General features: G+C 55.3%; 1 protein-coding gene across 2 annotated transcripts in view; it reads right to left on the bottom strand.

The window, feature by feature from the left end:
- Positions 1–6,385, bottom strand: part of SCUBE1 (signal peptide, CUB domain and EGF like domain containing 1) — a 143,347-nt gene extending 136,962 nt beyond the window's left edge. For both annotated transcript variants that reach the window (XM_073006635.1, XM_073006636.1), the window contains exons 1-2: positions 6,168–6,385; positions 2,482–2,613 (exon numbers count right to left, since the gene is read on the bottom strand). In XM_073006635.1, coding sequence (XP_072862736.1) covers positions 2,482–2,613; positions 6,168–6,255 — 220 coding nt within the window. In that variant the 5' untranslated portion in view covers positions 6,256–6,385. The remainder of the gene's footprint in view (positions 1–2,481; positions 2,614–6,167) is intronic.
- Between the last annotated feature and the right edge of the window lie 8,070 nt (positions 6,386–14,455).

The raw sequence follows: 14,455 nt of genomic DNA, 5'->3' as shown, positions 1-14,455 counted from the left end.
CTGCTTCGGTATGGTGACCCCTACAGCAAGCTTATGGTGGGCCCTCAATAAATGAGCTCACAGTTCTGTGGGGAACCAAGACAAGTAATTATGACCGAGTCAGAAGTGTGATGATGGAGGGAAGCCCAGAAGCCTCTGGGAGCAGCGTAGGTAACTAATGCGGTCTAGCATGCATGTGTGTGCATGTGTAAGTGCATGTATAAGTGGAGGTATCAGAGGCTTCCTGGAGGAGGCAAATCTAAAGAATGATTAGCCTTCAGATTTAGACAGGATGCAGAAAGAAGGTAAGGAGCTCCAGGCAGGCAGGAAATCTGAGCTGGGGCTCACAAACGTAGAGCAACCCAGTGTGTGTGCATGTGTGTGTGTCTGTGTGTGTGTGCACATGCCAGGATAGAGGTGTTTCAGGATGTGGAGGGTGGAGGCCCGAATTTGGCTAGAGAAGTAGGGAGACCCCTAGCAGTTCCTGCAGCACATTCACAAGCCTCCTCTTGTCTCATCTTCATACCCAGCAGGACAAAACAATTTCCTTTTCTAGCAGGTGAGAACATGAAGCCTACAGAGCCAGTGAGCAACAGAGCTGGGCTTGGGGCAAGAGCCTGTCTCCTAACTCAGGGGTCAAGCAGAGTGGGGAGTTAAAGCTGAACTCTGAAAAATTTTAGGGAAACAGGTAAGGCTTCCCGGGCAGGGGACAGCAGGAGAGGGCCTAAGGAGGAGCTGGGCTGGGGGACGAAGAGGCCAGGTCAGTGGCTTATACCAGCAGAGATGGAGGGTCAACCATGGCCCTGCCTTGCCAGGACACTGGGTCTGGGGGGCAGAATAGAGGATCAGAAAGCGGTCACACACAGCCTCACACGTACCACTCGAACCAGGGAGCTAACCTCTGGCCCTGACAGCAGCCGGGCCAGCCGCCCCACCAGGCTGCTCACTCATGGCCTCCTCTGTGTGCCTCCAGCCTGGCCTCCTTCCAGAGATCTGTGGGTAGGCGCCAGCTCTCCCCTTTGGGTTCTGGGGCCCTGAGCGTGCCAGGAATATGACCCAACCAGGCATGATCCAGGGCGATGTCATCTGCCCAGCACTCAGCCTTAAATAAATGCTCAACAAATGCGAAGGATAAACACCACCAGCATCCCAGGGAGGCGTGGCTGTATTGCCCACAAAACTCTAGCCCTGTAAACGGTTATACAGAAAGAATAGGGACCCATACTGTGCTCACATGTCACTTTCCTAATACAAATATCAAACTTGGAAAAATTCAGCTGGCAGGGTCCAGGGAGAAGAAAACTAGCTGCCACAGTCATTGAGTGGGAGCTGCAAGACCTGGATTTCAGTCCTTGTCATGTCACTGTGAACATGGGAATCTTGCAAAAGATGCTTCTCCTGTCTGAGCCTCAGCTTTCCTCATTTATACGACGGGTGCAGACAGGGAAGATGGGGATCAGTGACCCCATCTGGGGGTGTGTCTGTTTTGGAGAGAGCTATTTCCAGCTCCCAGATGCCCAGTCCTGCTCCAGACCCATGGGGTGAGGACGGCCATGCAGACCCTCATGGACAAAAGCTCCAAAGGTTCCAATGGGCTTGGAGAGTCCTGGCACCAAACGCAGCCAGAGCTGCTCTTTTCTCTCTTTCAGCCTGCTGGAGAGGCAGTTTCTAATGCCAGGAGGTCTAACCAGCACCCCAGGTGCAGGGCAGAAAGGCTGGATAGACAGACAGATGGTACAAATCCACCACTGTCTGTCCAAGCACTGGAACTCGAGACAGAGACCTACAGGGTGGTTTTGAACTTGACGTTAGGGACCTTGGAGGTCAGGGGACAAGCCCAGGTCTTTGCACTCCAGCCCCGTATAGCCAGTCAAGGACAGATGCACAAATACATCATTCAATACTTCATCTTAATTTATTTTTCTTTTCTTTTCTTTTTTTTTGAGACAGAGTCTTTCTCTGTTGCCCAAGCTGGAGTGCAGTGGCGCCATCTCAGTTTACTACAACCTCCGCCTCTCGGGTTCAAGTGATTCTCCTGCCTCAGCTTCATGAGTAGCTGAGATTACAGGCACGCGCCACCAGCCTGGCTAACTTTTTTTGTATTTGTTGCATTTTTAGTAGAGATGGGGTTTTGCCATGTTGGCCAGGCTGGTCTCAAACTCTTGACCTCAGATAATCTGCCTGCCTCGGCCTCCCAAAGTGCTGGGATTACACACCTGAGCCACCGCACCCAGCCAATTTCTTAAAAAGAACGAAAAGTTTCAAGCCCAGTTGAGAATCAGGCACCCCATGACTCTAACTCCACCCTTCCAGGGAAGCAGCCGGCATTCCCAAAAAGTTCACTGCCTCCCTCCTGAGGCTGAGAGAAGCCTGTGCTGTCAGCAACCATGACGGTGGTGCTGGAGGCTCAGCCCCAGGTGGTGATGAATGGGGCAGGCATCGGCCACCTACAGCAGCCCTGGCAGCCTCAGGGTCTGGCCAGGAGGGCCGGGCTGGACTCACCTTCACACTGCCTGCCTTCCCCCTTGTAGCCTGGCTTGCAGAGGCATTTGTAGGACTTGGGCGTGTTCTGACAGATGGCATCGATGTGGCAGTCATCCGTGCCCTCTGAGCACTCATCCACGTCGACTGATCCTGTGGGTAGGGGTGTAGGGGGAACAACAGGTAAGCTGTGGCCCCGCGGCAGGTGGCTGATGGTGTGGGGCAGGGGAGCTCTTGCCTCTGCCTGTCCATTGGTCAGTGGGCTCGTTGGCAATAACAGCTGTCACAGGACAATCTGGTGTGACAAGTGGCAACTGGTAGCATCTTTTGTACAGCCACTCTGTGGCAGGGACAATGCTATCAATACACTTGGCCTTATTTATTGTCGCAATGATCCCATTGAGCTATCGTTCCGCTAAAAAGATGAGAAAACTGAGGCTTAAGGAGACAGTGAGGAAGAACCTCCTCCTCCATCTGTCCTACTCCCCCAATAAGCATTGCTCCAACCCTCCCCCACTCTCCTCACTCTATCCCCCCACAGGCATCGCTCCAACCCTCCCCCACTCTCCTCACTCTATCCCCCCACAGGCATCGCTCCAATCCTCCCCCACTCTCCTCATTCTAGAATTTAGAGCCAGAAGGGTCCTTGGAGGAGTTTAAATCCAGCCCCTTTGGGTTCCACATGGGGACACCAAGGCCATACTAGGAGGCTCCTGCAGGTCACCTGAACGTGGGATCCCACCCTGCCGCTAGCCTGTGGAAAAATGGGATTCGTCATCTGGCTTCCACACCCCCACACCAAAGTGTCTGGTGGCAGAACCACACCCTCAACTGGGCTAACCTGAGCCCATCCATGGTTCTGACTCCCCCCATGGTCCTCCCTCCTCGGAAACCCACACGTGAACCTGGTTTTCATATCCCAACTTCTAAATGCAAGTTCAGTCTAGGCTTTGAGGGCTCCCGACACTCTCCACCTACTGCCCCCAACACATATAGACCTTCAGTCTGGAACAGCTGTTGGGGCAAATCAAGCAAAATAGATTCTGCGTATCCGTTCCATCTACACACCCCAAGCCTCTCTCCCTGTCTCTTTTACACACACACACACACACACACACAGTTCAGGCAGGGAGGGGACCTGCCTCTTGTTGGGCACAGTTCAGCACAGTCAGAGCTGAAGCTATAATCCAGGTTAATTCCTCAGGTTATAGATGAGGAAACTGAGGCCCGGTGAGGTCACATCTGCTATGGGTCAGTAGCTCACTGGGACAGAGAGTGGACTCCGACACAGAATGAGCTTTCCTACGTGCCATGTGACTTCTAGCTAGCAATGCATGAAATTCAGACAGATGACAGACAGACAGAAGGACCCAGGAGTGCAGCAGCACAAAGAACTCTCAGCAGCTGCCATGAGGGCAGCGCCCCAGGGCTAAGCTTAGAATGTCCCCATCTTGTCATGCCTCTGGCCTCACCTTAGATTGCTGGGTCCCCAAGAGTGTCCACTCTAAATTTCTCCCCTGTATAATATCTGGGTTTGAAATCTGCCAGTGGGGGCCTATGAGATCCATGCCCTCCAGGGCTCCTCCTTCTTTGCCCTAGCCCCCAAGTCTCCTGCCCACCCCTGAAGAGAGGCATCAAAAAGAAACACAACAGCATAACCCCCCTGCACACACGCACACGTGCACGCGTGCACACACACATGGCAGGTGGCATTGCTTTTCGGGGGGCTACATCTGCTCAGGTGGGCGGCCTGTCCTAGACAGCTGCCCCGGGGAAGAGTGGAAAGGGGACCAGGAGGCAGGGACTGGAGGGGGCCGGCAACTGGATGGCTGGGCCAGCAGGAACATCCATGAGGGCCTTCTGGGGAAGTGGCAACGGAGGGACGCTGTGCAGGACTGGCACTGCCTCTAAGGCAGGGACCCAGGGGCCAGAGAGGGCCCATCTCCAGGCTTCTATTCGGGAGGACTGGGGACACTTCTGAAACAGGACCAGCAGAGGCAGTGGGCCACAGGTATGGCTCTTCCCACTTCCCAGGGGCCAGTGTGTAGGAATGAGGGGCGGGAGCCCCTTGTGCCCTCACCGCCAAACTCCCACCTAGACAGGTGTCTTCACTGGGATGGAAATGTATGGATGTTGATGAGGGGTGGGTGGAGCTATCTCTCAACACATCTTTCAACACTTGGGTGTCCTTGGTGTGGAGTATGGGGAGAGGACATGGGAGTTTGAGAAGAGAGGGTGAGAAGCCACTTGTCCCCAGCGGTCCTCTGCCATGCTCCAGCTCCTGTCTGGGCTGGAGACTCCCCTGCAGGGCGACCCAGCCCTCCCAGCACAAGCTGCTCCCTTTGACTCTGGTTTGCTTATGCTGGGGACAGGCTGTTGGCGTTTCACAGTCACAGGGCTTCCACGGAGAGGGTCAGGGAGGAGACAGAGTCAAATACAGAAAGACACGAGGAGGGTCACAGGCAGAGATAGGCACCCCCAGGAACAGTCATTCAGAGGTGAGGGACCCCAAAGCTTGGGAGAGACACCCACAGACACAAGGGGGATGGGGCAGCAGGGTTGGGCTTCCAGGAGGGGTGTTGCTGTGGAAGAGTGTCACGGGCCCAGCATCCTCACTCGGGGCACGCGGGACCACCAGGAATAGACCCTACACCACCCAAACCAGACCTCAGGGAGCCGGGAAGGACGTACAGGACCCTTCCCCTGCCTCCCCCTCCAAGCAAAGCACCAGAGGAGCGTCTCTGATGACGCGGGGGAGAGAATGTGACTCCAGCTTTTCGGGAAGCCCCTGAAGACAGCCAGAGAGCAGGAGGGTGGGGGGTCCCCGTGAAACCTACGGGCCTGGGCCTGTGGCCTCCGGGTCTCCCCCTCCCCTTCCTGGGTCTGCTCCACCGGCGTCCGGACTCTCCTCTCGTGTCTGTCCCTGCGTCTCCTCTGCCTTCCTTCCTTCTGTCTCTCCTCCCCGTCCTGTCAGACGGTCCCTCGGAGTCCGCGGCTTTCCAGGCATCTCCGTCCCTCTCTCTTTCCCGGTCTCCCTCTGACCGCTCCACCAACCCCGTTTTTCTCCAGTGTCCATCTGTCCCCATCTCCTCTTCTCTCTCCCTTATCATCGGTGGGACCGTCCCTCTTGATTCCTCCTGGTCCACGGGCCTCCTCCACCCTCCCCGGGCCGTGCGGGCCTCCTCTCTACCCTTCCGCATCTGTCTTTTCTCCGGGCTTCCTTTTGTCTGCTCCCTCAGCGCAGCCTCTTCTGTCCGTCTGTCCCGCACCTCCCGCCCCGTCCCGGTCTCTCGGTCCGACCCTTTCCCCGTCCACCTCCTGGCGTGTCCCCCTTCGCCCGCCCCGCCCCGCGTCCCCTCTCCCGGGAAAAGCGCCCTCTGCGCTCGGGGTCCCGCCCCTCCCTGGTCCGCACGCGGGGCCCCCGGGAACCGCCGCCTTTCTTCCTCGCTCCCGCGCTCGCGCTTCCCCTCCCGGGGCCCCGACCCACCCGCCCCTGCTGCGGCCCCTCCGGGCTCAGGAGCCCCGGCCGCCCGGGCTGCGAGAGGGGGCGCCCCGGGCCGGCCCCAGAAGTTACTTTGCAAAGAGGCGGGGGGCGGGGGGCCGCACGGGGCGAGCTCGGGATGCGCAGGGAAGAAGCCCTCCGGGACCGCGCCTCGGCCGCCCGCGCCCCCCGCGCCCGCCGCCTCCCACCTCGGTCGGCGGCTTACCTGGGAGCCCGCTGCCCCCCGCCAGCCGCCCGCGCGTGCCCAGGGCCAGCAGCACGCACAAGTGCCAGCGTAAGGCCGCCGCGCCCATGCTCAATGCGGGCCCCGCTGGGCGTGCGGGGGTGCGGGCGTGCGGGCGTGCGGGGCGCGGGGACCCGACCGACCGGCCGCTCCCGCAGGCGCTGCTCGCTGCTCACAGCTCCGCCACAGCTCGGGCTCCTGAGCAGCCCAGCCGGCCCGGCTGATGAGCTGACAGCGCGCGCTCATTGGCCCGTGGCGTCGGGGGGGCGGGCGCGTCGCCCACGGCCGGCCAATGGGCGCCTGCCGCCGGCCCGCCGGGGGAGGGCGGGCGCGGGCGTCGTGGGGGGGCCCTTCCTTGGGGCGGGCGGCAGGTGGGGGGTGGGGGCCTGGCCGGCCTGCTCGCTAGGCTGCGGGTGCGGGGTCTCGGCCAGGCTGGGGCTGCTCCGAGGCTGCGCCCTCCCCTGCCCTCGGCGTCCCGGCCTCTGCCGTCGAGCCCGCCGTCCCTCCAGGCCCGGCGGCAGCCTCAGGGGCGGGGATCCTGCGAGCCGGGGGTCCCGCGAGGTCGCCCGCCACCCGTGTGCAGTGAAACGCGCCAGCGCGCAGAGCAGACTCGCCTGCGCCGCCGTTCGCTGGACGTTTCCTGAGCACCTACTGGGGGCTGAGCGCCGGCGAGGCAGCAGCGAGCGAACCGGGCGGGGAAACCTCGTAAAGATCGCTTGAAAATTGACGTTCAAAACAAACGAACTTTTTAGCACTCGTCAAAGGACAGTGGCTCGTCAGTGTGCTTGTCACGGGGTGGCCGCAGGACCCGCGTCTGGAACGGGGCGCCCGGGGCGGACAATGCCCCTTGGCAGTCGGTGCCGCGCGAGGCCCCGCACGGGGCTGACCTCGGCCCGGGAAGTTCGCTGACCGGAATGCGAGGCCGGGGCCTCTCCCAGTGACAGACCCCGCGGGGCCAGGAGGAGGGGCGGGGCGGGCATCCCGGTCCGAAGACCCGGGAACTGCTCTGGCCTGGCCTGGGGTCTACACCTGACGCCTGGCGAGGGTCGGCCTCGGGTCTGGTCCCACCCGGCCTAGGAGGGAGGGGCGGCTGGAAATAAATGGCCCCTCTCAGCTCCAGGCAGGACGCTTTAAGGGAAGAAAGTTCAGCAAACCCCAAGGCCCATCTCCTTGACAACCACCAATAAGAGCTCCTTTTTTCTTCTGCTCTCCAGGCCCGACTCAAAGACAACTCTTTTCTCTTTTTTTGTCCACTCTGCCTGCACCAGTTTGAGCCCCTCCACACCAGCTCCCCTTCCTGCCCTCAACACACACGCGCGCGCGCACACACACACCGTCACACATGCAGACACATGCTCTCACATGCAATCACTCAGATACAGCCTCACACCCTCACACCCTCCAGCACACACACAGGCACACTTGCTTCTTCACGCGCTCATCCAACCTGCTGTAGATGAGCTCCTCAGCCCTGGAAGGTTAAATCTGCATCCAGCCAGCTCTCACTCACTATCTGACTTCACATCAGCTTGTGGCACGGGCCTGGTGGCCGAGGCAAGGGGTCTCCTATATGGGGATTGGGAGTGTAGGGGGTCCAGAGAGGCCCAAATAAGAAGGAAGCACTGCGCATTGTCGCCTCTGAGCCCCCACCCCATTGCTCCAGACATTTCAGTCTGTATGGCAGCTCCTGGCTGCTGATTTAATTTGGGAGATGCTGTTGACAGGCTTTATTTTGTCCCTGTCGACTGTGTAGCTTTGAGTTTCTGCAGGGGGTGGGGAGTTCCCTCAGAACCACAGATTATCTTGTGCATTGGGCAACAGGGCAAGCAGTGTGAGGTGGTGGAGGAGGTCCTTCCAGGGGGCTCTGACCTACTTGAAACAATGCCCTTTAACGCACCTGGTCATTACGGCCCCCCAGCCCTGGCCAGGTGCCCCTCAAGCTTGATGGCAGCAGGAGAACCTTCTTCCAGGCTCTGTCCCCACAGATCAAGGCAGGAATGGAGGCAGGTTACGCTGCGACCCCTCAGCCCAGAGGTAGCTCTCCCTTGTACCAAGTTGTAGTCCCCAGCCTGCCCCCAAGTGATTGCTCAGGTGAAGTTTGCGGGTGAATTAACACCCTCTAAGGTGTGCAGACAGAGGGAAAGTGGTTCCTTCCAGGTGGCTGTCGTCTGTGTGGAGGAGTTAGTGAGCAGAGGAAGGAAATGGAGAGAAGATACACCCGTAAGCCCCTCACAGGTTGAAGGAAAGGAGGTGGCCTGTGGGGCAGAGAAAGAGGAGGTCACTTCTGCCGCAGGGCACCATCAGGGAGGCCTCTTAGGGCAGGTGACCTGGGCTGGACACAGAACATAAAGAGAGGAGATTTGCCTAATGGATGAGAAGAACAAATAGAGAATCTGCCAAGGTCCATGAGAGAAGGTGAGGACTGAATAAGTGAGCCAGAGAATGTTCTAGAAGCATCTTGAAAACTGCAGAGCACTGTATGCACGTGATAGTGATGTGCTGGAGGGCTGCGTGCAGAAACGGATGAGTCTGTTTTGGACTGGGGTGGGCTGGCAGGTGGGAACCCACAGCCAGGCCTCCAGCACAGGATGACTTGGAACCTGCGGACACCAAGCTGGAATAGTGGAGGCCGAAGGCTGAACTGTGCAGTGACTTTGGCGGGGAGCACGCTATGGCTCCTGTCACCTCCAAATGACCTATGAGCTCTCTGTGTGGCAAACAAGGCACCGCTTACCCCTCTGGGATATAAGGGATGACTCAGCTTTATGTTCTCTCATCTTTCTAACAGTCCCCAGCCTCACCAAACTGCTGCAAAGGGAGCCCCACAGCTGTCCTATTTTTTAACACCCCAGAGCCTGCACCCTTTCCCCTGCCAGGAGCACCCTTGGTTTCCCTTCTTCACAGGGCCCACCCCTCCTCTTCTGCCCACACCCTGACCACTGCCTCCAACTGGATGTGGGGCCTCCTCTGGGCTCCCACAGTCCCCTGGAGTTACTTCATCAGAGCCCAGCTCGCTCTGGGTTTTACCTCTGTCTCCTCCTAGACTGGGGGTTCTTGAGGGCAGGGCTTGCAGCTGATCTTTATCTGAGACCACAGCTCCTAGTTGGGGCATAAGAAATTATTGCTAAATGAATGAAAGAACGAAGAAACAAACAAAGCAGACATCATTAACCTGATCATTCTTATTGCTCTGGGAAAAGGAGCAATAAGCTAATGGAGAATTTAAGCCAAATCTGTGGCTATTTGACAGGGCCTTGAGAGTGAATCCAAATGCCTACTCCGTCCTGTCCACCTCCACCTCTGTGCCCCAGGGTGGGTGGGAAGTTGGTCCAGCCAGCAGGATGGCAGTCCTCAGGGGCCGAGTGGCTGACCTGGGGCCCTTTGGCTCCCCCTGGTGACGCTTCACACAGGTCTCAGTGGAAGAGGAGGGAGAGGAGGTGAGCTCCCCTCTTCCTTCCTTCCAGGTACACCCTCTCAGACCTGACCCCGGTGGCCGACCCCAGTCCTCAGCACTGGGAAAGCCAGAGGCCCTGGACCAGGCAGGTCGGCTGCCAGACCACATACTGTAACCTTGGCTAAATCTATTGACATCTCTGTGGGTTCTGGTTCCTCCTCTGTGTAGGTGACCTACCTCTTAGAGTAGTCGGGAAGATACAACACAGCAGAAATGATGTGGAAGCTCTCCAAACCTCAGTTTTCTCGTCAGTAAAATGAGAGTGATGGTAGCTAGTGTTTTTCACTCACCCGTGGGGAGGATTCAGTGAGATTTTGTACATAAAGCCCTTAGGACATGCGATGATTATTCTTACTACTACTATCACTACTGCTAGCACTGATACTGTTACTAATAGTAGCAGATGATAGTAATAAACAACCAGTTAGGAACACTTTACATTTTAAAAACTTCCTCATGAAGAATTCTCTTGCTTAATAACAGTTGTGGAAGTTCTTTCAGAAAATAAAGTTATCTGCAAGCATAAAATGTCATTACATAGATGTCAAGCCTCCATCTTGATTCCTTTAGATGTTTTTGCCATCCTTTCTCTCTCTTTTTTTTTTTTTTGAGACCGAATCTCACTCTGTTGCCCAGGCTGGAGTGCAGTGGCACAATCTCAGCTCATTGCAACCTCTGCCTCCCAGGTTCAAGTAATTTTTCTGCCTCAGCCTCCTAAGTAGCTGAGATTACACCAGGCACCACGCCTGGCCTTTTTTTTTTTTTAAAGTAGAGACGGGGTTTCACCAAGTTGCCCAGGCTGGTCTCGAACTCCTGACCTCAGGCAATCCACCCACTTCAGCCTCCCAAAGTGCTGGGATTACAGGCATGAGCCACTGCACCCAGCCATCCTTTTTTTTATTATTATTAAAAGTGAAATGGCATAATGGCCTCCTGTGGTTGCACACGTTTTTAGACCTTCAAGGGCAGACTTTTGCAATCCCTAAATGACCTTCGGCCACACAGGCCCATTTCTTGGCTTGACCTGTCAAGTGAGGGGCTTAGTTCCCAAGAACCCAAGTTCCAGATTCTGAGACATCCCGCCTGAGTTGCGTCACCCAGCATATTCTGACCTGTCACTGCTGCCTCTTTCTGGAAGGGTACAATAGTTGACATGTGTTGAGCATTATCTGTACGAGGCACTCTGCTGAGATGTCCCGGGCATTACATCTTTTAAGCCTGTGAGCCATCTCCACTTCACACCTGCAGAGACGGGGACTCAGGGTGCCTGGCCAGGATCCCAGGGCTAGCAAGTGGCAGAGGTGGGATTTGAACCCAGGCCTGTGTGACCCCTCACGGCACAGTCCTAACCATTCTTCCTTAATGAAACATACTCAGAGACTCAAAGGGTTGAGGGGCGTGGGGGTGGTAGGGGATTCCTGGCTGTAATGCTTCAAGTTTTACTTTTTTAGTTTAGATATTGAGAAAAGTGGTTTTTCACATAGTGGCTGATATGGTTTGAATTTGTGTTCCCACCTGTACTAGTCTGTTTTCATCCTGCTGATAAAGACATACCTGAGATTGGGTGATTTACAAAAGAAAGAGGTTTAATTGGACTTACAATTCCATGTGGTTGGGGAAGCCTCACAATCATGGTGTAAGGCAAAGAGGAGCAAGTCTCGTCTTACATGGATGGCAGCAGGCAAAGAGAGGATGAGGAAGATGCAAAAGCGGAAACCCCTGATAAAACCATCAGATCTCGTGAGACTTATTCACTACCATGAGAACAGCATGGGGGAACTGCCCCCATGATTCAATTATCTCCCACTGGGTCCCTCCCCCAGCATGTGGGAATTATGGGAGTATGATTCAAGATGCGATTTGGGTGGGGACACAGCCAAACCAGATCACCACCCAAATCTCATGTCCAGTTGTAATCCCCAATGTAGGAAGAGGAAAGGCCTGATGGGAAGTGATTGGATCATGGGGCCGGATTTCCCCCTTGCTGTTCTTGTGATAGTGAGTGAGTGAGTAACCATGAGATCTGGTTGTTTAAAAGTGTGTAGCACCTTCCCCCTTGCACTCTTCCTCCTGCTCCTGCCATGTGAGACGAGCCTGCTTCCCCTTCGCCTTTTGCCATGATTGTAAGTTTCCTGAGGTCTTCCTAGCCATGCTTCCTATACAGCCTGCAGAATTGTGAGTCAATTAAACCCCTTTTCTTTATAAATTACCCAGTCTCAGGTAGTTCTTTCTAGTAATGCAAGAACAGACTAACACAGTGGTCAAATTGTAACTGTTAATAACTCACAGGGTTGGTTTTAGGGATGACTGAGTTTTATGTTCTCTCATCTTTCTAACAGTCCCCAAATCTGTTGGAACTGCTCTCCCACATGCTAAGGAGACACAAGAGATGGGACAACACCAAGAAGGACTTCCCGGAGTCTTCCAGCGGGAGCTGGAGGACTAGCTGCTTTTCCCTTGTAGCCACGCCGTGTGGAGCCTTGCAGTGCACCAGGCACACCTCCAGCCATCGCCTCATGGCTGCAAGCTCATAGACACGTTTACAGGAAAAGCTGCAGATGAATCTTAGAGATAGCCCAGCCTATGGTCTTCATTTGACAACTGGGGAAACTGAGGCCCAGCCTCACAGATCTGCTGCCCCTCAGACACATCCATTTGGAGCCCCCTCCGGCACCTAAAGTCCACCAAGTGGACCCTCAGCTCCTCCTGCCCAAGCCTGCTTCTCTCAGGACTCCCAGCTGGGGTGGGAGGATGCCTCTCATCTCCTCTCTCCACTCCCCACCCCCCGTCAGCACTGCGTTCGTAACCTCTCCTCTCCATCCCCTCACCCACTGGCACCAGCTTTCACCCACTGAGACTCTAACTCATAACACCAGAGTAGCTAGAGGCAGCTCTCAAAGGGCTTGCTGACCTTGCCAGTCCTTGCCGCCTGTAGGACAAAATCCACTCAAAACCCTTGGACATGGTGCCCTGTGGGCCTCTCCATCCTCACCTGCTGTCTGGTAAACTCCCACGCTTCATCTCTACCCTATGCTGCCCCACACCTCTGAGCCACAGCTCACTGCATTCCTTCTTCTTGCGATGCCTTTCCCCGTCCACTGCCCCTGGAAGACAGACTCAGGCTCAGCTCAGGGGCCCCATTTTCGGGCACCACCTCTGTGCTGAGCCCCATTTGTGCCCTGCGTGCCCCTCCGCCATGAGCACTGGGAGAGTGTTGAAACCTGGAACCTGTCCGCCAGTTGATGTCCTCCCGCTTAGGTAAAAATATTGCGGTATACCCAGTGTACAGGTTAGTTAGACATCCTGGCCACCTAGTATCCCTTCCACATGGCAACCCAAGCCCTCAGAAGTGAAAAGGTGACTGGCTGAGCCATTCATTGTAATCTACCTCCCAGCCATATATACAGGGACACACACAATGGGGCCACACCAGTGAGATGCTTTTCCTGGGATTCTCTAGGTGGAGCTGGGTGGTGGGGGGTGTCTTCATTCCTGTGTGGGCATGAAGCAGTAGGGACGGGTGGCCAGAGCTGCCTGTCACTGTGGTCCTACCATTGTGTGGACAGCTTGCCTGGAGGAATGTGTCCACCATCAGAGAGAAGCAGAGAGGAGAGTAGGAGAGGGAAAGAGGAGAGAGAGAAAGTAGAGAAGGAAGGGAAAGGAGGAATGCGACATTGTCTGAGGCCCTCGTTGAGTCATCTCTTCTACTCTTAAGACAGTTATGTTGGTTTCTGCCTCTTGCAGCCAAAAAAGTTCTGCTCAATCATTGCACAGGGGTGTGGGGGGTGCCTCTGTGAAATGACACCATTGACAAATAACACACGTGCCAGCCCTTGTCCGAAACACTTTACATATATTACAACCCTACAGGTACTAGATGAGGTAGGTGATATTATCTCCATTTACAGGTGTGGAATGTGGCACAGAAAGGTCACACAGCAGAACCAGGAGTCAAACTTAGGTACTATGGCTCCAGAGTACATACTCTCTGCCACTCCAACAGGTATAACCTTAATAGTCGATAAAAATGCTCCTACTTGGCTGGGTGTGGTGGCTCATGCCTGTAATCCCAGCACTTTGGGAGGCCGAGGCGGGCCGATTACTTGAGGTCTGATTACTTGAGGTCAGGAGTTTGTGACCAGCCTGGCTAACGTGGTGAAACCCCGTCTCTACTAAAAATACAAAAATTAGCCAGGCCTGGTGGTGCAGGCCTGTAGTCCCAGCTACTTGGGAGGCTGAGACAGGAGAATTGCTTGAACCTGGGAGGTGGAGGTTGCAGTAAGCTGAGATCACGCTACTGCACTCCAGCCTGGGTGACAGAGCAAGACACTGTCTCACAAAAAAAAAAAAAAAAAAGGCATAGTTTGATGGATTTAAAACAATTTTTTCTTTTTTTATGCCCGGTGTGGTGGCTCATGCCTATAATGCCAGTGCTTTGGGTGGGTGAGGTGGATAAATCGCTTGAGGCTAGGAGTTCCAGACCAGTTGGGCAACATAACAAGACTCTCGTCTTTACAAAAAATTTAAAAATTAGCTGGGCCTGGTGGCGTGTGCCTGTAGTTTCACAGGAGGCTGAGATGGGAGGATCTCGAACTTTGCAGTTTGACGCTGCAGTGAGCTATGATAGCACCATTGCATTCCAGCCTGGGTGACAGAGACCATGTTTCTGAAAAAAAAATTATCATGGTAAAATATATATAACATACAATTTACCATTTTAACCATTTTAAGTGTACAGTTTAGTGGTATTAAGTATGTTCGCATTGTGCAACTGTTACTACCATTCATCTTCAGAATTTTAATCTTCCCAAACTGA

Source organism: Chlorocebus sabaeus, chromosome 19, assembly GCF_047675955.1.
Source record: "Chlorocebus sabaeus isolate Y175 chromosome 19, mChlSab1.0.hap1, whole genome shotgun sequence".
NCBI classification, from domain to species: Eukaryota; Metazoa; Chordata; class Mammalia; order Primates; family Cercopithecidae; genus Chlorocebus; species Chlorocebus sabaeus.
This window is presented reverse-complemented; position numbering and strand designations above follow the sequence as displayed.